We start from the raw sequence: 23,778 nt of genomic DNA, 5'->3' as shown, positions 1-23,778 counted from the left end.
GTAACTTAAATGTGTAAAATGCATTCCTGAACTATAGTCAATATAGTGGACCAAGCGATCAGAAGAATAAGAGAGCAGTACATTGCTAGCGATAGCAGTAACGTTGCAAGCAGAGTTAGCGTTGAAGCAGTGACGTTGCTCAGCAAGGGAAGCAGTAACATTGCTAGCGTTGAAGCAGTGACGTTGCTCAGCAAGGGAAGCAGTAACGTTGCGAGCGGTGGACGGTTTATGAAATCACTAGTACTCGGTCTAGGAAAAACGCTAGAAAACGCACTAGAAAGATCGCTTGGCACTCGGGGCCACTTCTTTACTTATGTAAACTCTAGAAGGAAGTGGACGAATTGGATTAGTAAACTTGATATTGATGGTTCTGCTCAGGTAGCTAACAAACTGAATGAGTATTTTGCATCAACATTCACACATGAGGAGTTGTTTAGGGAGGGGAATGCCAAAAGTTGATCAAATTCTAACAAGGAGCTAAAGGATTTTGTAATAACTGACAGCAAAGTGGAGGAAAAATTGTTGAAGTTAAACACAAAAGGCACCTGGGACAGATGGAATCTATCAAGTTATATTGAATGAGGTGGCAAAGGAAGTAAGAACCCCTTAGCCATAATTTTTATTTATTTTTTTTTTATGTAAACCCCAAACACAAGAGTTATTAGAACCTATAGTACTTAGTACCGTGCTTGGGTTAGAAGTTGAGAAGACGAAAGAAAATATTTGTTGACATTGGACTTGAACTTCTGTAGACTGTAATTTTCAGGAAATACGTATGAAGGAAGGTTGTTCTAGAAAACAGCACTTGAATGAATAAACGAGGAAGATGAATAGTTGGTTCTGTGAGTTTGAAGTTGGTCAGTAAATGGATGTTGGCTGGTGGCGGCACGTGTTCGGACTGTTTTGAAAGAGACAGCGGGAATTATAGAAGCTAATTCAGAAGAACAGTGCCCATGGAAATATCTGTAGAAGAGGCATGCAGCAGAAACAGTATGTCTATGAGAGAGCTTGGATTCAGGGGAGGTCTCCATGGCCTAGAGATGTGCAAATGTGTCCCCAAATCACAAAGGGTGACATGAGTAATTACAGACTTGTTAGTTTAACTTCTGTTATGGGAAAAATAATAGAGCCACTGGTTAAAGAAGCATTGTAGGATCATCTAGGCAAGATTGCAGTTATAGTTGTCACAGCACGGGTTTGTTAAGGAGAAGTCTTCTCTGACCAATTTGATTGGATGCCATGATGTGGTCACAAAGGAACTGGATGTAAAAAGTAATTTTGATATCATATACTTGGATTTCAGCAAAGCTTTTGATACTGTCGCAGATGGAAATCTATGTACAAATTGGAGCAGTATGGCATTAAGGCCAATTTGCTACAATGGATAAAAAGGATGGTCAAGTGGGAGAAGACAGAGTGGTAATCAATGGACACTGCTCTTTGTGGACTAATGTTATTAGTGGAGTCCCCCAGGGTTTGGTGCTGGGACCATTGTTGTTTTTTATATTTATCAATAATATTGATGAACATATATAAGTAATGACAGTATGCTACTGCAACAAGACCTAGAAAAGTTGGGCAGATGGGCTGAGAAGTGGCAACTGAAGTTTAACATCGACAAATGCAAGGTACTGCATATGGGTAGCAATAACCCCAGAGAAATGTACCAACTGTGTGATAGTGGAGAATGAAAAGGATTCAGGGTAGTGGAGAATGAAAAAGATCTGGGGATAGTTGTGCACTCAGATATGAAGACTTCTAAATTTTGCTAGCATGGATAAGGCAATGGTCAGGCCATACTTTGAGTACGGCATACAGGTCTGGAGGCCTCATTTTAGGAAGGATGTAGAGTTGTTAGAATGTGTAGAGAGAATGGCAACAAGACTGGTGAATGGAATAAAGCATTGCTATTACCAAACTTAAGTTCAGCAAATTACAGCATCTGGGGAATAGGCACCTGCAACGTGATCTGATTGAGGTGTAAAAGGCCTTTTATTGTTTTGAGCAGGCTTAATGCTGATGGGATTCTTCCTCTTGCACAGATTATGAACCTCAGGGGGCATGAATTCAAATTGAGGAAAGATACTTGAAGAACAGCTGTGTGGAAATTTGCCATTAGCTAGCGGGTAGTTGATTGCTGGAACAAACTTTTGGAGTGAATAGAGATTTTTTTTTTTTAGCTGATGCTGTATAGGCATGCTTTCTTGCATTATATGCTTCTGCTACTGCTAATATAGAGAAATTAGCAAAAAGTAGGTGAAGATGATAATGCATTCTACACTTACTCACAGTTCAGTTTTGATAATTTATGTTTAGATTTATTGTCCAAAAAATGGAAAATCGAAACCGCATACCGTGGCGGAGAAAAAAAACCGGTATCACTTGTGAATTTTGCAAATAATGTGTTTTGCACTGCATTGTGGGTTGCAGAAATGTTCAAAATGCATTTGTTAGATGGGATATACAGTAATACCCCGAAGTTACGCGATAGGTGGGTCCGACGAAAATCGCGTAAGTCGGGGTACAACTTTGCATATAAATACATATAAATTTTGCTTAATTGGGACCAAGGACTAACAAAAACACTAGTTTAGAAGAAAAATATTAATAAAATGGCAGTTCTTTATACATATTAATACAAAATATGTATTAAAAAACAAATGACTTACGTTAAAAAGTTATTTCGATGTCGATGGCTTCATAAAATCTAACAAATTCGTCTGACGACACAGCGCGTTCTTTTTTTCACGCAGAATTTCTTCGTAGCAAGCTAATAATTTTTTTATTCCTTGCTTTGTAGCTATAACGCGTTCTTCGTTGGAGTCTATGTTTTCTAAAATTTTTAAGCCATTTACAATTGAGCCCTTTTCAATTTTCAACCTGTCAAGTTTGCAACTGTCATGTGTTTTTCGCCGTTGCTTCGTTTAGGCCTGTAGCACGTGCAATATCACATGGTCTTTCATTTCGCTCAAAGCGTTTCACAATTTCATATTTTTTCTCTATCGACAGAGGCGGACTGGCCATAAGCCTTACCGGGGAAACCCCGGTGGGCCAGTGTGATTTTGGCCATAAACCATAGTATGAGGCCACTATAAATTTTCCCGGGTAAGAATTTTTGATCCAGTCCGCCTCTGTTTATCGATAATTGCTTTTCTTTTTCTCTCTGAATCTGCAGTGTCTTCACCAGGACGCTTCCTTTTCACACTTTTAATTAAGTATTTTACTCATTTTTAGGGAATAAAGCACAATTACAAAACGAGGAGGCACGCTTGATACGCATAAACAAAGCTGCGCGCATGTAGCAACTGAATAAACAACACCATAAAGGCAGAGATACACTATTAACACCTCACATTTCTAGGGGTTACTACCATAAAACAATAAAAATCCAGTTGCGTTTCTGCTAGTGAAATCTGTTATAAACTGGTAGTAAACTCGATCTAATTGCATTTGCGATTATACCGATTGCTGGAATTGTGTTGGTTTTTACGTTATTATGGTGAAATGTGTTTCCCCTTCACTGATATAAAAAACATAAAAGCAGCAAAGTTGAATTTTGTTCATCTTTCGCTCTCATTCTCCGCCATCGCACCATATATCGATAACATACGAAAAACGACCTTGAAGATAGTGGGCGGCAGCGTTGCCAAACGAAAAAATCAAGAACCGCGTAACTCCGAGTTCGCGTAAGTCGGGGTATTACTGTATATCACTGTGAATGAAATCCAATAAAAAGACTCCAACCTGATATACCTAATTGCATAAATATCTTCCCAAAGGATGAAATACATAATTAATAAAAATTTGAGAAATTATGACAATCAAGCATGCATTTTATTGCATTTATGTAGAAACTGAAATGACAAGTTAACCTAATAGTATTATGTACTGTAAATCAGCAATATAAGTCTTCAATATTTTGTTTTTCCTCCATGAACGGCAATTACAGTCTTGCAACGATCTAATATTGAGTTAATAACTTCTGGATATACGGTGGCCCAATTTCGTGGTACGACACCTTTACAATGCTCTCCTGCAGTTGAATCTTACTTGTTGGCTTCTTCTGAGCAATTTTAGATGACATTATGTAGCAGAAATTTTCAATAGGGTTCAAATCTGAACTGTTGCTGGGCCAGTCCAACACTGTAATGCCAGCATTTCTGAGGTATGACTGCACCTTAAGGGAGAAAAAAGAGGGAAAACAAGGTGTAAGTATGTTTTAAGCCTTGTGAGACAAGAAGACAAACTGTTGCTGGGCCAGTCCAACACTGTAATGCCAGCATTTCTGAGGTATGACTCCACCTTAAAGGAGAAAAACGAGGGAAAACATTGGTGTAAGTTTTAAGCCTTGTGGGACAAGAAGACAAACTCATCATTAAATCTAAATAGCATTAAACTTACCAATTTTGCTGTGTGGCAAGGTGCTGAGTCCTGTTGAAAAATCAGTTTTGGATGTCTGTGTAGTGTTCCCTAATAACGGGTTTCAGGCAATCCTCCAAGACAGCAGCGCAGGTGTCTGCATTCCCCATTCCGTTAACTTAATTTATTAACCGCACTCCTTTGCTTATTATTCATCTGGAGACCATCTGATGGGTGGAGAACTTTACAGTCGGTGTTACGCAGTCAGGATGGCATGCCTCCGATTTTCGTCTTCTGACATATCACTTACCACCTGAGCCATGCAGGTTGAATTTTGATTTGTCAGAAAAGATGACAGTGTCCCACTGCTCTTTTTTCCATGAGACATGCATTTTAGCCCAAGCAAGTCACTTCTTCCTCATTTATTGGGTCAACAAAGGCTTCTTTTTGGGCCGATAGGCATGTAGACCACATTCTGAAAGCAGCCTTTGATTAGTTCGTGCACTTGTTTCAATACCAGAGGCCATCTCAAAGTCTAGTTTTAGATCAGGAGCACTAGCATGGCAATTATGAAGGCATAGCCATTTCAAATATCGATCTTGGGAAGGCGTAGTCACTCTCTTACAGCCTGATCCAGGTCTTCTCTTGACATCACCACTTTCACGATTTAATTTCAGCACCTGGAATACTGTTGACTGGTGGCAGCCTATTTTATCAGCAATATCATGTGGAGAAAGCTCTTCCTGGGACAGAGCAGCAGCTACATTTTTTTTTCTTGGTGTTAACTGAACATATAGAGCCATGCTTACACCTCCGCAAAACAGGATACTAGTGAGCGTGTATACACTTCCAACCCCATATTTATAGAAATGGCTGATGTAATACTTTTGCTTTGCGACAATCAAACAATATCGTATACGTTTCACTACGAATGTTACTTTTTTAAAGGTGATGCAGTTTTTTTGTTTGCCACTGTATATTATAACCATATAAGGAAATAAACAATTTTAACAATTTTTCACTGCATGATTTAAAATAAATATAACGAATAATAAATTAAATGTATTTTACTCACCCAGTAATATACTGATCTATAAACACTATCTTCTTTCGCACAAGGTGATGAAAAAGTTGACCCAACAGATGGCGAGACTGACTAGAACGTTCTAGAACTTGATTGATAGCTGCTGATATGAATAAAGGAATGGTAGCTGGAGAGGCTATTTCTATCATGCATTGTGTGGCCTCCTACAAATATATTCATTTCAATTAATCAAAAACAATAATAATATTCACAATTAAGATATAATGTATCAATATATAAATACAAAGGACTATAAAGCCCTAAAGGAATCAGAGGTGTGCTTTTAGAAGTCCTTAGAAAAAACCAAGTTTGATCTTAAAATAAATGACAGACTAGTTATTTTGAGCTTATTTAAGAATGCCTCCTGTAAGTAAGTAAGCAAGCTTAGGGAATAATATATTCCATAAGAGATAAGTAGCTCAGTTCTGCTATAAAATTTTAAAAATATAACATGATTGAAATTTAAGGTAACTTACATATGCAGCACCAGAAGAGAAATAAATTCAACTATGGTGAAGATGAGACAAGCTATGGGATGGCTTAGTGAGAGAACACTGCTGGGGGTTACTAAAGCAATTTTTCACTCAAGATTCCACAGTATAGCACAAACACTGGTAAAACACAATGCTGCTGCATAATATATCGTATTGGCGTATAATACAGCAATATAATGGCAACGGTGTTCGAGCAAGATTTTAATGCTAGACAATAATGACCAGCCAATACCACTGGAAAGTCACGATAAGGTGAAAATCTTACAGGATAGGCCAGTAACTTACAAAATGGGATGAAGAGAAATAAACTAAAAAACTAAGAAGCAATGCCAAAAAAGTTAAAAGAATTATCAATAAATATATACAAGATTTGATCATGAAGGGACTGACTACCACATAAATGAAATGTGACTAACAAATATATAAATGTTTTCTAGTCACATTTCATAAAAACAAGCAAATTTATTCACAATCTAGGAACACCTGTCAATTTAGATGTTATCAGAAAGCATCGCAATGGAAATAAAATTTTATAAAAATGTTAATATTCACCAAAAAATTAACTGTAAAGAATTCAAATCAAATAGATTATGGTCGTAGAGTTTGTTTGCCTAAGCAGTGTCAGTGGGGGTGCTGATTATCTTTACCAGTTCCAGCTGTAAATTACAAGCTCCAAAAATGATTTTGTTATTTTATTTACTTAATTGTCATATCATACAGTACTTTATAAGCAGCTTTATAGTTACATTTGTTATTTTTAATATAGATAAAGTTTTTGTAGGTTACTACTTAATATAGGTAAAACTGTTGTTTCGTTTGAATCTTGCTCTTTTCTTTTTCCCCGCCAGCTCATTTTCTCTTCGCATTTCTTGAAATACTCCAGGCATTGAACACTTTCACTGTCTTGTCTTCCTTTTGGTTTAGATTTGTTTCTTGGCATGTCTCGACACATTTTCCCTTTCAATACAAGCATTTGGTATTAGCTTCCTTTTATACTAACGCTTACAAATGCCAGAGCACTTACTACAAGGTTGGGCTTCACAATGCCAGCAAGATTAAGTGTTATTTAATAACTTTTTCTATGCCTTCTTATCTTTCTGCTGTCTAATTCTTAAGTTCTTGCCGTTCGTTAAACTATTAGCATAATACGAACGTGAAACGAACGTTCCTACTATCCTACTTCTATTTCCCTTACCCATTCTCAATTTAATACCTCACCCTTAATACCATTTGCTTGTTCCAAATCTATTTTTAAAATATATTGATATTAAGCATTTTTATCCCAACTCGATACTTATTTTTATCTAAATAAATTACACTGCGTTGGTCAATATTTATTTCAGCTGACATCAGATTAAGCATTTTTTGCATTACCTATATTAGACTATTTAACTAAAAATGTTCCCCCCCCCATATATGATGACAGCTATACCATTTTCATTTTATTTTTATTTTATTAGTATTTTGTTGTACTAATTTTATTTTACAGTTTCCCCCCCACTTTATATTGGCTTGGCAATTCAGCCCATAATTTATTTAATTCATCATAATCACTAGGATTTTGACATTCTTTCACCTTTCACTAATCTACTACTCTTCTTTTTCTACTTTCCTCACCCTTATAGTTACTGGCACATTGTGTAACTCACATCCATTTATGCATACTTAATTTAATGTTTTTTTTTTTTTTTTTTTATGAAAACCCCAAACATGAGAGATATTAGAAACTATAGTACTTAGTACCGTGATTGGGTTGGAGGTTGAGAAGACAAAAGAAGATATTTGTTGTCATTAGACTCGAACTTCTGTAGACTGTAATTTTCAGGAAATATGTATGAAGGAAGGTTGTTCCAGAAAACGGCAGTTGAGTGAATAAACAAGGAAGATGAAAAGTTGGTTCTGTAAGTTTGAAGTTGGACAGTAAATAGATGTTGACTGGTGGCGGCACGTGTTTGGACTGTTTTGAAAGAGAGAGCGGGAATTATAGAAGCTAATTCGGAAGAACAGTGCCCATGGAAATATCTGTAGAAAAGGCATGCAGCAGAAACAGTACATCTATGAGACAGAGAGTGGAGAGACTCTGTTATAGAGGAGTCATTAACCTAACTGCCCTCTTCTGAATGGAATCTAGAAGCCTGAGAGAGGTTTTGGGGACACCACCCCAGATGTGGAAACAATATTCCATGGTAGGTGGATTTGCGATTTGTACAGAGTGAACAGCTGTTTGAAAAAAAAGTAACACCAAGAGCGAAAGAGAAAACCAAGTTTTTAAGATGCAGAGGAAGCAATATTTGTAATGTGCTTGTGCCAAGAGAGATTGGAAGTCAGGATAATCCCCAAAAGAGATATATCATCTTGCCTAGAAATCAGAGTGTGACCAAAGGTAACCATAGGAGCTGAAGAATCCTTTTTGCGAGATATAAGACAAGACTGAGTTTTAGAAGGATTGAAATCAACTAAGTTGTCTTTGCCCCACTGGAGAATTACCCGGAGACTGGCATTTAAGGAATTGATAGCAGATATTCGAGAAGTTGAAGCTGATTGAGCAGGGCAAGATTTTTCAAAATGGAAAGTGGAATGCAATGTGCTATCATCAGCAAAAGTATGGATAGGATTTTCAGTCAATGGAAGAAGGTCAGTAATATACAAGGGGAAAATAGTGGGGGAAAGAAATGAACCTTGGAGTCATCTACCATCACCCTCAGTGAGCGATCAGAGGGAAAACTGGATAACCAATTACAAAAAACAGTTGGCAAACGATAAGATGGAAGCTTGTTTAGAAGACTTTTATGCCAAACACGATCGAAAGCCTTTGAGATGTCAAGAGCAACTGCTTGTGTTTCACCAATCTTTCCCATTGAATTTGTCCATAAATGGGTAACATAAGCCAGAATATCACCAGTGGATCAACAAAGATGGAAGGTTTCTAGGTAGTTTAAGAACTGGCAGTTAATTGATTTCTCTATTACTTTAGAAAGAGTAGAAGTAATTGCAATGGGATGATAACTGGATGGAAAACACTTGTCCCCTTTTTTAGGAACTTACTGGATATGAGCAAATTTCCAAACAGGACAAAAAAAAAAAAAAAAAAAACACCTTTGGAATAAGAAAGTGAAAAAAGGCAGGAAAGAAGAGGAGTAAGTTCAGAAGCACAGGTTTTAAGAAGAAGTGGAGAAATACCATCAGGTCCTGGAGCTTTCATAGCATCGAGATTCATCAAAATCCTTCTGACATCCTTTTGACGGAAGACCTCAGGAGGCATTGAATGGAGCGAGTTGGGAAAGGTGGGAGGTGTTTTACCAAGATCATTAATACACAAGGCGGAAGAAAAATTTGATGCTAGCAGATCAGCTTTATCCTTGGCTGAAGTGACAACAGAACCATCTGGTTTTGACAGAGGTGAGAGCAGAGATGGGCAAAAGTTGCGGCCAAAGCTTTGGCAAGAGACCAGAATGCTCAGCTACCATTAGGGCAAGAAGCAAGTTTTTTACTCTTAGCCTGTTTGAAATCTAGTTTGGACTGATTAAAGACTGCTTTACAATTGTTGCGAGTTTTGGTGTAGGCAGAAAATGAAACAAGCGAATTGCGATAATATGCAACATTCTTCTCTTGAACAGCCTTAGCACATTTATTTGAAAACCAAGGTTTAGATAAAGGATGAGATTTTAAAGTGGAGTTTGGAATAAAGGATTCCATTCCTACAAGAATAATTTCACTGACACGATCTGAGCAAACGTTGACATCAGAAGTTAATACAACTTTTATGTATGTATGTATGTATGTATGTGTATATATATATAAAATTGACTTTATTACTCAAAAATAAAGTATTAAACTACAGGCAAACCTTGTACATCTAGACAGAGGGGCTTACAAATAACATTTCACACCTCAGAAGTAAATGGCAAAACCTTGCTTTATCAATCAATTCAGCCCTACACAGACTGTGCAAAGCTCATCGGGTAGAATTTTTCTCAGTGTGGCCTGCGTTGTTAACAGGAGAGTGATTCTACAGGGATGGAATACACTTACATTGAAGGGGTGCAAAAATATTTGCTAATGCTGTTAGGTGGGTTGGAAAACTGCTTGCCTGGGGATATGCAGCCTAATACATTAATAGTAACCACAGGCAGAGGCACAAGTGATTCTTGTATTTCTGTATAAAATGCAGATCATGTAGCAGCAGTTTAGAAATAAAGATATACAGGATTTCAAGCCCTGCTAAGGATCCTTGTGGAACAAGCAAAAACATGGGCTATTTTAGAGTTATTAAGAGTAAAAACAGCTGCAGTTATATTTGAATGTACACTAATCACAGCAGCACAGTAAATAAATTTTATGATTTTGAAGTACTGATGATATCATCATATGATGACACTGTGGGATACCAGAAGAATAGTATCACTCAGATATAAGGTATTCAGAGTTGAATATGGGGGCGGGGGGTGGGGACATGAACAGACAGCATAGAACAGGATTTGGGGGGGGGGGGGATTATGTTATGTTCTTTGTTAAGAAGCACATAAAAGTCAGTAAATCAGAATGCCTTATAATTGGGGACTAACTTTTGGAGTTGTCACTCACAGAGCAGAATGAATTTGGTAGATTTATTGGTTGATTTCCTACACAAGCATGTTAGAGAGGCAGCCATAAGAAATCAATACTCTTGATCTGATTATCAGCAGCTACCCTTCATATATTGGCGCATTATAGCCTTAGTTGCTAATGCGACAATAAACCCCAAACCAAACCCTTCATATATTAAGAATCTGCAGATAAAAGATGCACTAGGTGACAGTGATCACACTGTGTGTTAATATGGGAGTTACTTAAAAATGTAACCACTATTAAAAGCAAGGGCTTTAGCTTTTGCAAAGGTGACTACAGAAGTCTTTTATATTTAATGTAGTGGGATCAACTGATGAAGTTATCAACAGCAAATTTTAAATGAGAAGCATTTGAAGACTTGATGATTCCTTGATCAATGCTTCGGATGTTTGTTTGTTAGTTATTTGGTTTTTAGGAGCATTAGCAACTATGGCCATATTGCTCCGGGGATATGTGATGGTCATTCCCTGACCTTTCCTCATTCTCCGTATTTGGTGGCCACGGGCTTGAACCCGGTCTAATCAACGCTTCTGATGATCTGACTAAATACTATGACAGTAACAAATGAACTGGATGCAAAAAAATAATTCTTACACCTATTTAGATTTCAGAAAAGCTTTTGATGTTGCTCAAAAAAGACTGCTTTACAAATTAGAGCAGTGTCACATTAAGTGCACGCTGCTGCTATGGATAGAGGGATCGTTCAGTGGAAGAATACAGAGTGGTTATCAACAGGCACTGCTCTTCTTTTACTAATGTTGTTATTAGCAGAAGGCCTGTCAGTCTTAACGCATAAGTTTGCAGATGATAAGACGGTTGGCAGAGTAGTTAATCACATGGGAATGCTACTACAACATGATCTAAACAAATTAGGCAGATGGAATGAAAAGTGGCAACTGAAGTTTAATATTGATAAATGCAAGGTACTTCATACGGAGAGCAGTAATTGGAGATGAACATATCAGCTATGTGATATCATGCTCAGAGCAGGTGAGAACTAAAAAGATCCGGGTGGGTGGATGTTGGGGCGGGGAATTGTTGTGCATTCAGATAGGAAATTCCTGATCAATGCAGACTTGCTATGCTGACAGGAGGGCTCACAGGGGCTTTGCCAATGATATACACGAATTTTTCCAGCAATGACAAGGGTGTGTATCCCACTGTACAAGGCGATTGTTAGGCCACATTTTAGGAAGAATGTGGACCTATTGTAATGGGTGCAAAGAAGAGTGGCATGATTAATGAGAAGAACAAAAGGGCACTCTTTCCAGGAAAGTTTTTAAATCTGTAAACTGTAGTGTTTGGAGTCTAGGCACTTGTGATATCTGATTGAGTTGTGTTTAAGGCTCTGAATGGATTTAGTAAGTTGAATGCTGATGGAATCCTTCCTCTTCTTCAGACTACACACAAGGGGGCATAAATTCAAATTGAGGAAAGATGGCTGTAGGAGATTTCTAAGAGGTACAAGCTGGTTATAAGAGATTTCTAAGAGGTACAAGGAAAGGAAAAGTTATAATGATTTATTCACCAACATCGAGCCATGATGATGAAGAGGTTGAAGAAATGTACATCGAAATTGGGAGACTTCTAGATGAGCAGAAAGCCCACTACACTATTATTACGGGAGACTTCAATACTAAGGTTGGAAAAAGACAAAACAGCATAGAAAGGGGAACTGTAGGAAATTTTGGAATTGGTGAAAGAAATGAAAGAGGTGAAAGACTTGTGGAATTTGCAGAATCTCAAAAATTGTCAGTAATGAACACTTTTTTCAAGAAAAGGGTAAACCGAAAGTGGACATGGAGGAGTTCAAATGGATTAACAACTAATGAAATCAACTTCCTCACTAACAGAATATACCGTGAATGATGTTACCATCCCGAATAAGGTAAATGTTGGAAGTGATCACAGAATGGTAAGATGCACACTTGATATAGATGTAGGAAAGGAAAAAACTGACTCGAGTAAATAATATGAAGGTCTTTGAGATAACAGAAGACGAGAAAGAACAGTACGTAATGGAACAAGTTTGAGCTTCTGCAGACTGCTCAGGACCAAGATATCAACGAGGAATATTACAACTTTCTGAAAGTGATAAAGCCCAAGAAAGCTATAGGGAAAAAGAAATCCAAAGAAGAAAAAATTAGTCAAGAAACACTTGTTATGATGAACCGAAGACGACAAATGAAGAGCAAGATAAACACTGACAAGGAGAAAATTGAGTATACAGTTATGCAAAGCCATTAGAAAGAGGCTCAGAGAGGACATAAGAAGATTTAACACAAGAAAAGTAGAACAAGCATTAAGGGAAAACAAAGGACTTAAATCAACAGCCATGAGCAGTAATACAGAAAGACAAATGATACTGAAACTGAAGAACAGCAATGGTGTACCTATAAATAGCAGAGAAGGTAAAATTCAAATAGCAGAAAACTACTATAGAGAATTATACAAGGAGCGAGGAAATGATGCCAGCAGTGGGGAAGATGGATTGCAAATTAGCAACATATACGACATTCCCGATATTCTTCCTGATCAGGTAGAACAGGCATTGAAGAAAATGAAGAATCAGAAAGCCCTGGGGGAAGATGAAGTTACTGTAGAGTTGTTAAAATTGGGAGGAAGAGACATAATATAAAAACTGGCAAGGCTCTTCACAAAGTGCATTAGAAAAGGTGTGATGCCTAATCAGTGGAATAATGCAATCATAGTTTTGCTGCATAAGAAAGGAAATAAATCAGAAATTGGAAATTATAGACCAATTAGCTTGTTATCCCACATCTACAAGTTGTTCACAAGGGTCATTATTAACAGATTAGAAAGAATACTTGATGAGAATCAACCGAAAGAGCAAGCTGGCTTTAGGACAGGATTCTCAACTATGGATCACCTTCACGTAATATCACAGCTAATGGAGAAAGCAAATGAATATAAAACACCATTATGCCTGGCATTTGTGGATTATGAAAAGGCATTTGATTCCATACAGCATAAGGCAATGTTTTAGGCACTGAAAAGACAAGGTAGCAAATTTAAAATCGAGAAAGGAGTTTGACAAGGAGACACTATCTCCGAAGCTGTTTACTGCTGCCCTTGAGGAAGCTTTCAGAAGATTAGACTGGTCGCAGAAAGGAGTCAATGTGAATTAAGAGGAAAATCTTAATCAGTTATGAACAGTTAGTAAGGATTTTGGACTAAAGATGAATATGGCTAAAACAAAAGTAATGATGAACAAGTATGCCACGGAAAGGGAAATAATGATTGAAGGAGCAGTAATTGAAAAGATGGAGTCATATACTTATCTGGGACAAGTTATTAGATGTAATAATGGTAAATGGCTGGAAGTAAAGAGAAGAATAAATTTTGGATGGATAGCATTCAGGAAATATAGTCACATACTGAAGAGCAATATCCCAGTTTGTCTGAAACGTAAAATAATGAACCAATGTGTACTCCCCACCATGACTTATGGAAGTGAAACTTGGGCACTCACCAAAAGAATGGAAGAGAAGTTGAGAACTACACAGCGAAGAATGGAACGAATTATATTGGGAATCAGACTGTTAGGTAAGAAGGGAAAGACATGGATTAGGCAGCAAACCCAAGTAAAGGACATTCTTATCAAAACTAAAGAAAAATGGTCTTGGGCAGGACACATAGCTCAAAGACACGATGACAGATGGACTAAGAAAATAATAGAATGGTTCCCAAGAGGAGCTAGAAGAAAATCTGGAAGATAACAGCGGAGATGGATTGATGAAATTCATGAGTTTGTGGGTAGTAAATGGATGGTCATTGCACAAAACAGAAGGAACTGGAAAGTTGCTGGAGAGGCCTTCATCCTGCAGTGGATTGAAAATGGCTGATGATGATGATGGTTGTAGGTGGGATGTGTGGAATTTGCCTTTGGGAAAATTCCACATGTCCAACACAATCTGCCATTTGCTGTTGTGGAAGTGGATAGTTTAAAAATTTAAGGAAGAACTAAAACTGTTAGAGAGGATGGACAGGTAAAAAGAGAAGTGTTTTTTTTTTTTTTTTTTGGGTGGGGCTGATGCTGTATAACCTTGCTATCTTGCATCCTTTGCCACTACTAATACTAACACACCTAAAACACAAAATGTCCAGAACACACAAGAATTGCTAGCCACTATCCAATCGCCACACACCAAGCCAGCATTCCCATGTTGAGGAATGCCGGTTGTTGTTGTTTGTTATTTAGGAGCATTAGCAGCTAAGGCCATATTGCTCCGGGATATGCGGTGGTCATTCCCTGACCTTTCCGCATCCTCTGTATTTGGTGGTGACGGGCTCGAACCCCGGTCTAATCAAGAAGTGTGTGCTCCTTCCCACCTGGCTGAATGCCGGTTGTATAATGATACTTTCAAGGAACCTATCTTCCAGGAATTCCCCAATGAACAAAATCCCATAGGTTCATGTAATCATCAACGTTGACCACTGTTTTCATGAGAGTATCCTGAGACCACACAATATAATAGATCTTCAAGAGATAACTGGTGGTGTTCGTTAGATAGCCACTTCAAAATTCAATATTTCAAGTTCAAAATGGACTTAATATCAGCCTGCTGCAGATGACCAAATGGCCACACCACAGGTCATCAAAGATTGCATGCAAAGAGTGAAATATTTAAGAACAAATTTGTGATCAGTCACTTTTGTCTGTGGAGTTTAAAATTCCAATAGGCCTTCAGAATCTTCCTTCTTATCCATTTAAAATGTTCCTAAAATCCAACCAAGAGTCTTTAATTCCCAAGAACTTTTAGCATTAGCAAAGGCATATGATGCAAGAAAGCAAGCAACATCAACAAAAAAAAAAAAAAAAAAAAAAAAAAAACACAGCACCCTACACTTCCCGAAAGTTTGTCCAGTTCTTTCTTGAATTTATTTAAGCTATCAACTTCCACGACAGATGAAGGTCTGTCTCAGCAACCAGCTATCCACTGTTTAAAGGCAAACTTGCACACATCTGCTCTACAACTGTCTTTCCTCGATTTGAGTTCATACCCCCCCCCCCAGGTTCGTAGTCTGAGCAAGAGGAAGAATCCCATCAGCATTGAGCCTGTTCAAAGCATTGAAGGCCCTATACACCTCAATCAGATTCACTTCACAGGTGCCTAGTCTCCAGAACCTGCAATTTGCAGAACTTTAGCCTTTCTTGGTAAGAGCACTCCTTCGTTACCCTCACAACCTTGTTGCCCTTCTCTGTACTTGCTCTAGAAACTCTACTTCCTTCCTAAAATGATGCCCCCAGACCTGTATGCAGTACTCAAGGTGTAGACTGACCACTGCCTCATACAAAAGGATAATCAGTTCCTTATCCCTGCTCTGGTGGCCTGTCTGCACTGCTCAGAAAATTTCATATATGACTGCACAATTACCCCCAGATCTTTTTTCATTCTCCACTACCCTGAAATTAACTTCTGAACAAGAAACAGTGACTAGCCAAGATTTAGGACAATATATGAGATAGGCTAAATTTTCTGTTTGGACTTCAATGGATTAATCCCTCACAGTGAAACAATTTGGATAATTCATCAGATTGACACTATTTTGGTTAAGAACATTGAATAAGGGTGACTTTGAATCATGGTCACCTGCTGAATGTTACAATAAAGATAAATCACCTATGCAGGAAATGCTTGATTACTTCAGAAAATCAGAGCGAAAACAGCAGAAGAAAGCAAAGCAGAAAGCCTGCTCCTTTGAAGGATACCAAAGAAAATTTCAACTTGGTTACAGATACTGGAAAATGATAAGAACATCTGATAAAATGCATGACACCAATCACAATAAAGAACCTCCAATACTAAAACAATGATGCAAAACTACCAGAAAAAGGAAGGATATAAATAGAATTGAAAGCAGAAGCTTCATCAAAATATACTGCATGTAAAATCAACTTGTCAGTTCCAAGCCAACTGTCTGTTCTCTGTTAACTGTTGTAGACATGCAATTATAGATTCAATAAAGGTTTCAACAACTTCTCAAGAACCTTCAAAAAACAAAAGGAGATAAATGGAAATCTGGCAATAAAGAGGTAGACAATCACAAAAATAATTCAGATAGAGCTTGCTGATTAACAGCTTTTCAAACTATTTATAGTTAACAAGCTGGCTAAAAAATGACAAACCCTTCCACTAATCAAATCCTGTGATAAAACAGGGAGAACATGGCCAAAATTATCACCAAAGGAGTCAGATCACAATTGTCTTCAGCCAAGACTCTGGACAAGCAATAACTTCATTCTTATTCAACAGCAAATACACCAAAGCAAAAATCTTAATTTTTTAATTTCTAACATTTTGACAATATACAGATGAGTTAAGTTCTTCATAATGAATATTATATGAACTCGCTCATCTCTACTTACAAAGCTGCATCAACACATTTTAACAGCTCCACAAAATGTGAAGCCTTAACCTAAGAATAATTCCTGGCTTCAGAGTAGGCAAGGTAGCTGAAATCAATATCAATGCAGTCTTTGAATAAACAATCGTGGTAAAAAACTTCACCACCATCACAACAAAGCCAGTAACACTAATGCAACAGAAGGACAAATCATATGCCTTCTACATATGTGGCATCTACTTTGCCATATTCCCCTCTTCTTCAAAGAGTACTGCACTTTTGATTGGGATAAGAATGCAAACAGATGAGTTCTGAAGAGGTGGCATTACTAATGATGAAACCTTGTTTCAAAAGTAAATCAAAGTAGAACAAAATAAAAAATATTGCAAGCAGTGTACACTCATAAACACCCAAACTGTAAATTCTGTTTAAATTTGACTTGTAACAGAAGATTTCCAAACAAATTGCATCTATTATTCAGTAGAAGCCATCTTGTTTCAAGGTGGTGGATAAAAATTAAACTATCCATTGGGTTCCCCTCCCATATGCATGGTAAATTTGATTTTGGTCAATTGTAAACAATTATGTTGCTAGGGTTAGCGCATGCATGCATGTACACATACACACAGGCTTTTCAAAACAGACTAAAAACCTGACTATTAAATAGTTAAGGATGGCATTGCAGGTTCATGTGAATAAATTACACAAGAAATCAAATTATTCAAGAAATGCAGAATGGTTATATAAGTAAAATCATGCCTAACTAATCTAATAAGTAAAATGAGACTCAAAAGAAATGGATGCAAATAATAATTTTTGACATGGGTATATCAGGACTAAGGCCTTTTACTCTGTCCAAAATGCATGCCGTTTTGCATAAATTGAAACAATGTGCAATTGGTGGGAAGGTGCTATAACGGCTATTATTCCTACTGGACCAGAGTCTCAACTGCGGTTTTACTGAGTTCACTACTAAGTCCTTTATTGTGTTTGAAATTTTAAATGACACTGAACTCAAGGTTCCAATGATAAAAAGGTTAGGAGAGTGTTTATTTGGATCTTGTTGAAGCATCTTGATGAAGTATATACCTTGGTTACAACAGTAACCAAGGTATGTTATTTCAACAAGATATAAATAAAACATTCAGATGGTGAAGAAAATGGCAGTGAAAGTACAATACTATGATACATAAGGTTCAACATGTGGGTAATAGTAATTTTAGATTATTTCTTTACTTAGGAAGCAACAAACTTAAGGCAGTTGACAATGAAAACGACTTAGAAGTAAATGTGTAATGATGTGAAGCTCTCTCTCTCTCTCTCTCTCTCTCTCTCTCTCTCTCTCTCTCTCTCTCTCTCTCTCTCTCTCTCTCTCTCTCTCTCAACAGTGAAGGCAAGCTACTAGATCCTGTAATTATAGAATGTGGTGTTCTATCTGTGATGTACAGAAATTTCACTAGTAGGAATGAGGAAGCAATTATTTCTTTATATAAAGCCCTGATTAGGCCACATCTCGAGTACTGTATACAAGTTTAAAACTGCCATTTCAAGAAAAATGTCAATCTGGTGGAAAAGATACAATGAATAATATTACTATTAGTGGGAGCGACAGGTTAGTTTTTGATATGAACCGATACCTGATTCGACATTCTTGTAGAGACAGATATCAGTTTTGTGGGCGGAAAAGCCTTGAGATTAAATGCCTATGTGGTGACTTGATTTAAGTATTGAAGGACCCACAAAGGGTCTATTTTTTTTTTTCTTTCTTTCACAAACTAGAGCATATGCCCTTCAATTGGAAAGGACAGGTACAAAGCGGATATAACGAAATTCTCTTATAGTCATAGAATTATTAATTGTTGGAATAAATTACTACACATTCTTGCAGAGATATAGTTAGCACATATAACTTTAAGGGACAGATACATAAATTACAAAATTACTTTTTAAAAAAGCTTTGAAGAATAAGTGACTTGCTCATGTTAATTTGTCTTTACTAATACTAAAATAAAAACAAATGAAAAAAAAAAAAAAATAATACCTCAAAATCACAGTTATGTAGGAACTCATCAATTAGAGGTTTAGTTTTTCGCTCAATATCTTCTTCTGTCAGTTCTTTTCCTTTAAGAACAGCTATTAAAAAACCAAAATATAAAAGCTATTTTTAAATTTTTGTGATACAAGGTCACTGGCAAAAAAAACTTCATTAATATGAAATGCATATCACTGGCAAGCTGAAGAAATATTTTATATTATACCATTTTATTAAATTTTATTTTATTTTTTGTTCTTATAATCACTTTGCGACATGCAACCTTTTCTTATTTGCACTCTCTGTGGCCCTATTTTACATGACTTCCAACTCTTCTTATAGTTTATGTACAACATATAGATTTCAGGCTTTCTTATAATATGTATGTAATCTCAAGGTTGCATATCACTAGATTATTATATTCAAAATTTAAGTACACAATACAGTATTCAGATTTCAACAAACTAAATAATTTGTAACTTTTTTGGTTCAAATGTATATTTCAAAGATTCCACAACATTCTGTAAAATGCAAGACAAGGGTGCACATGTACTCTACACCATGCACATGCACCTGTACTCTACATCATGCAGAAAGATAAATCTGGTGCATTTGATTACCACTGAATATAGTAGCAACAAAGATAATTACCTTCTGTAGTAATCCATTCCACAAGTTGTCTTAATTTATTAATTAAGCCCCCTAATCTCCTATGACAATTCCTTGGTTCATAATCCATTGTCTATTTTTTGAGAGGGGAAGGGATGTTTATATATCATCCCTTTCCGAAGACTTTGAATGTAGATCTGAGTTTCTCATGGAATTTATCTTCATCCAAATCTGTCATGTTAAGTAGTGCAGAAGTCAGGTACAAATCAGTCCCCTATACAGAAAGGCAGCCTGGCCAGTTTTTTTTTTTGGTAGTTGTTGGCGCATCGGCTTCTGTGGCCATATTGCACCTCCCAAGGTTTTTGCAGTACTTTGATCCAAGCCCGAGGCGGGAATCGAACCCGCGACCTTTGGGTTGCCGGGCAGGTACTTTACCCACTCGGCTAGCCCGGTCGGCTGCCTGGCCAGTGATGTGACCCCCCCCCCCCAGGACATGTGCTGGCTCTCGATGCCCGATTAAGGAGCAGCAGTAGTAGTAGAGACGTGATGCAAGAAAGCAAGCCATCGGACAAAAAAAAAAAATAAATAAAATAATAATAATAATAATAAAATAAAATAAATAAAGAATAAAAAATAAACTAAAAATAAATAAATTTAAAAAAAAAAAAAAAACACACCCCAAATTATCATTTCACACATCCATTCCCTCTAAAAGTTTATCCAGTTTCTCCTTGAATTTATTAAAGCTATCAACTTCCACAATGACAGATGGAAGTTTTTTCCAGCAATCAACTACCCACTAGCTAAAGGCAAAGTTTCGCACATTATTCTACAACTGGCTTTCCTCAATTTGAATTTATGCCCCCCAGATTCGTAATCTGAGCAAGAGGAAGAATCCCATCAGAATTGATGCCTGCTCAACCCATCCAAGCCCATAAGAATGGGTTGAGCAGGTACCTAGTCTTCAGATGCTGCAAGCTGCAGAACTTAAGGATTCCTTGGTAAGAGGACCCCTTTCCCCCCACCAATCTTGTAGTCCTCTGTACTCACTCAAGCAACTCTACATCCTTTCGAAAATCTAAAACGAGACCTCCAGACATGGCTTGACCATTGCCTTATACAAAGGGATAATCACCTCCTTTTCCCTACTAGCAAAATTCCTGTATATCACTGACCTGATCTGGCAGCCTCTCTGCACTGCTCAGAAAACTTCATATCTGACTGCACAATTACCCCAACGTCTTTTCATTCAAAGGAGTATGAATCTACTGTTTGTGATTGAAGTTGATGCCAAACAGAGCAAGTGCTATCATATGTAACTGAAGTTTGAATCTCTGAATTTCTTGAACCACTCAAATGTTTATGGACTTGGGAAAGGTTGTGATTCTTAAAAGTCTCTTCTACTTTATATTCATAAAACACCAAAAACACGAATGTGATTTTGCTGCAGCGCCAGTCCTAGAACTTTGATCAACCTTGCAAACCCCTCTTGGATTGCATATGAATATGCATCACTCCAAATAATGACAACTTTGGGTTCCAATTTCTGAACACAGGTACCTATGAAACAAATTCAAGATTGAATAAGAGTAAATTATTTTTTTATTCATACCATAATTATAAAATTTTTGGTGTGAATAAAAAAAGGATTCCAAAAGGAACTGTAAAATAAAAATATGAACACAAATGCTTCGAGTTTCAACACACTTCATTGCAACAGGTAAAACATAGTCATTGTGAATAATATCACAGAAATGTATTGCATAGTTACTTTTGGAATACCATGTGAATATGTAAAATCACAAGACTGCTACTAGACAATGAAGAGGTATAAAACCTGCATGATGTCTGTGCTCGTGGTGACCAAGTTTGTCATTTCATCCTAGTTGCTCAGTGTGGTTGTTTTGTTTAGTACAGATATAGGATTAACTATGTGTTTTTATTTTAAAGCCTCATTTACATTGCATTTTTGCTCTCCTCCTAATCTTCTAAGTTTAGAACTTATTAAGTATCTTAGAATTCTTAAACTTATTTTTCCCTGTGCCTGGAAATGGTTTTTCTCAGCTACACAGATGATTTGAAGCTCCACTATCGGATCCATGGGACTGACCAACCTGAGACTGCTTCCAACACCATCACCAACAGCCTAAAAATTCTTGTTACGTACTTAGCACAGTTCTCTATTCAGATTAACCAAAATAAATCTGCACAAATGGTGTTCTCACTCAAACCACACACAACTCAATTAAACCTGAAAATCCACGGAACCTTCATCCCTCCAGTAACTAAGCACAGAGATCTCGGGGTCATCTTTGACCCTAAACTCAGCTTTAAACACCATGCCACAGATATTCACAACAAGGTCTGCCGATTCAGATGGCTTGCCAAACACCATGTGACAGAGTCTCAGTACACCCTTCAATATATTTACCAGTTTCTTCAGCCAGTCATTACCTATGGATCTGAAATCTGGGCGTCGGCAGCAAAAACCACACAGAAAACCATCTCATCTGATGAGTACTGGCTTCTTCGGTGGGTGCTCTTCAAGCACAAGCTTCAACCCCTCACACATACTTCAGAAATGATCAAACTTCTAAACTACAGAAAAGTCTCAGAATGGATCTTCACCCTCCGCTTACTCGTCACCATTAAAATGATAGTGGGCGAAATCAATATGTCAAGCTTTTGACAGATTTGTAATTGGAGAATCCCCCAGAAACCCTCAAGGGCCCTCCCTTCTTTACAGTCCACGGGGGGGAGGCTCAAGAAGGGCGACAGATTCCTGCCAATGGAGATACTCCAAAATGTCCAAGCTATGGATGCTAACTACAAGAAATTCATTGAGGACAAATCCTACACAAGACATATCATGGGAGCAGCTCTTGTCTTCAACCAAGTGACTATCACTGTTTTTCCTTGATCGAGTTGTTGATATTGTATGTGTGTGTGGGGGGGGGGAAGACCCTGTTTTCATGTGTTTACAACTTATTTTTTTGTTTTTAGAGTTTTAGTTCCTTTCTATGTTAAACCCTTAGCATTGTTGCTGTTACGGGCATTGCATTAGGCATCCATGGAAAATTTACTAATTTTTTTTTTTTGCTGATTGCAATAAAGATATTATATATAGAGGCAAACTCAATCCTAGTAAGTCATTCCATTGTTGTACTAGAGGGCTTTTGAATGTGCATAGTCAAAGTCTGTGACTGGGGGAGGTCATCTATTTTGCAGTCATTTATAAAAATGTCCATAGCCTAAAAAATTTGCTTTAGAAGCTACCCAAACCTTCCTCTAATAATTATGATATTTATAATATTATCATTATAATACTGAAGGTTGGAAAAAATGTGATGAGCTAATAGTCAGGATTTGAATTCTACAAGATTAGAAGTCAAATCCTGACTTCTAATCTTGTAGAATGGGTATAGAATGTGTCCATTTTTATCAAGAAAAAAAAATTCTCTGTGGCTCTTGTGGGTTCAGTGGAGAGTGATCCCAATGCCTAAATCAATAAAATTGAAGGGAAGTAAAACATTTTGGGGTGGATGGCATATATCCAGTCATTTTGAGGGATATGTTTCTCCTCCACTAGGAGAAATATATGGGTTCGGTGTGTATATCCTATTCGTAACTGTGCAGTACAATTTCTTTTTGTCTGTTTTGTCTGAAGCCAGAATTCCATAAAGCTGGTTCCTGTTTGATTTGGAGAAATTTGTTGTTTGTCTGGCAATTCCATATTTCTGACCACTGAAATATACCTCAGAAAATCAATATACGGTGCTGTGGTGTTTGGCTGCCTGAGCTGCTATCTCATTACCTATGACACAGTATTCTCTGGAATCCAGCAAAATGCCACTGAATGATTATTATTCCCTATACAATTTAAACAGGAAAGGATGTTTTATGATGGAATGCGAAGCGAAAATTTATTGACAAATGCAGACATTGCACTCATGGAATCTGTATGTATTATACTGCTAATGTTGTGGAAAGTGTTAATATTTTCTGAGGCTAACTTAATTGCATAGAATTCTGCAGTATAACTCCTACATTCAACCAGTAGTGCTATGGAGAATGAAAAAGAAAAGACAGCAACAACACCAACGGCAGAGTATGTTTTTGAACCATCTGTATATATTGGACAGCTCTGAGCACGGTTGAGAACATGGACTTTTAAGCGGTTGCTTAATACTTTCATCTTCTAAGGATTTCTTTCTCCATTGTGG

General features: G+C 37.2%; 1 protein-coding gene across 5 annotated transcripts in view; it reads right to left on the bottom strand.

Moving 5' to 3' along the window:
• Window positions 1–23,778, bottom strand: part of LOC150085178 (eukaryotic translation initiation factor 4 gamma 3-like) — a 791,506-nt gene that overhangs the window by 76,816 nt on the left and 690,912 nt on the right. For all 5 annotated transcript variants that reach the window (XM_090373913.1, XM_090373915.1, XM_090373911.1 and 2 more), the window contains 2 exons: window positions 18,956–19,047; window positions 5,435–5,607 (listed from right to left, as the gene is read on the bottom strand). In XM_090373913.1, the coding sequence (XP_090230039.1) occupies window positions 5,435–5,607; window positions 18,956–19,047 (265 nt within the window). The remainder of the gene's footprint in view (window positions 1–5,434; window positions 5,608–18,955; window positions 19,048–23,778) is intronic.

The sequence above is a fragment of the Mastigoproctus giganteus genome, chromosome 5, assembly GCF_048544385.1.
Source record: "Mastigoproctus giganteus isolate SK-2022 chromosome 5, ASM4854438v1, whole genome shotgun sequence".
NCBI lineage: Eukaryota > Metazoa > Arthropoda > Arachnida > Uropygi > Thelyphonidae > Mastigoproctus > Mastigoproctus giganteus.
The sequence above is the reverse complement of the archived record's forward strand: the minus strand, read 5'-3'. Positions and strand labels throughout refer to the sequence as shown.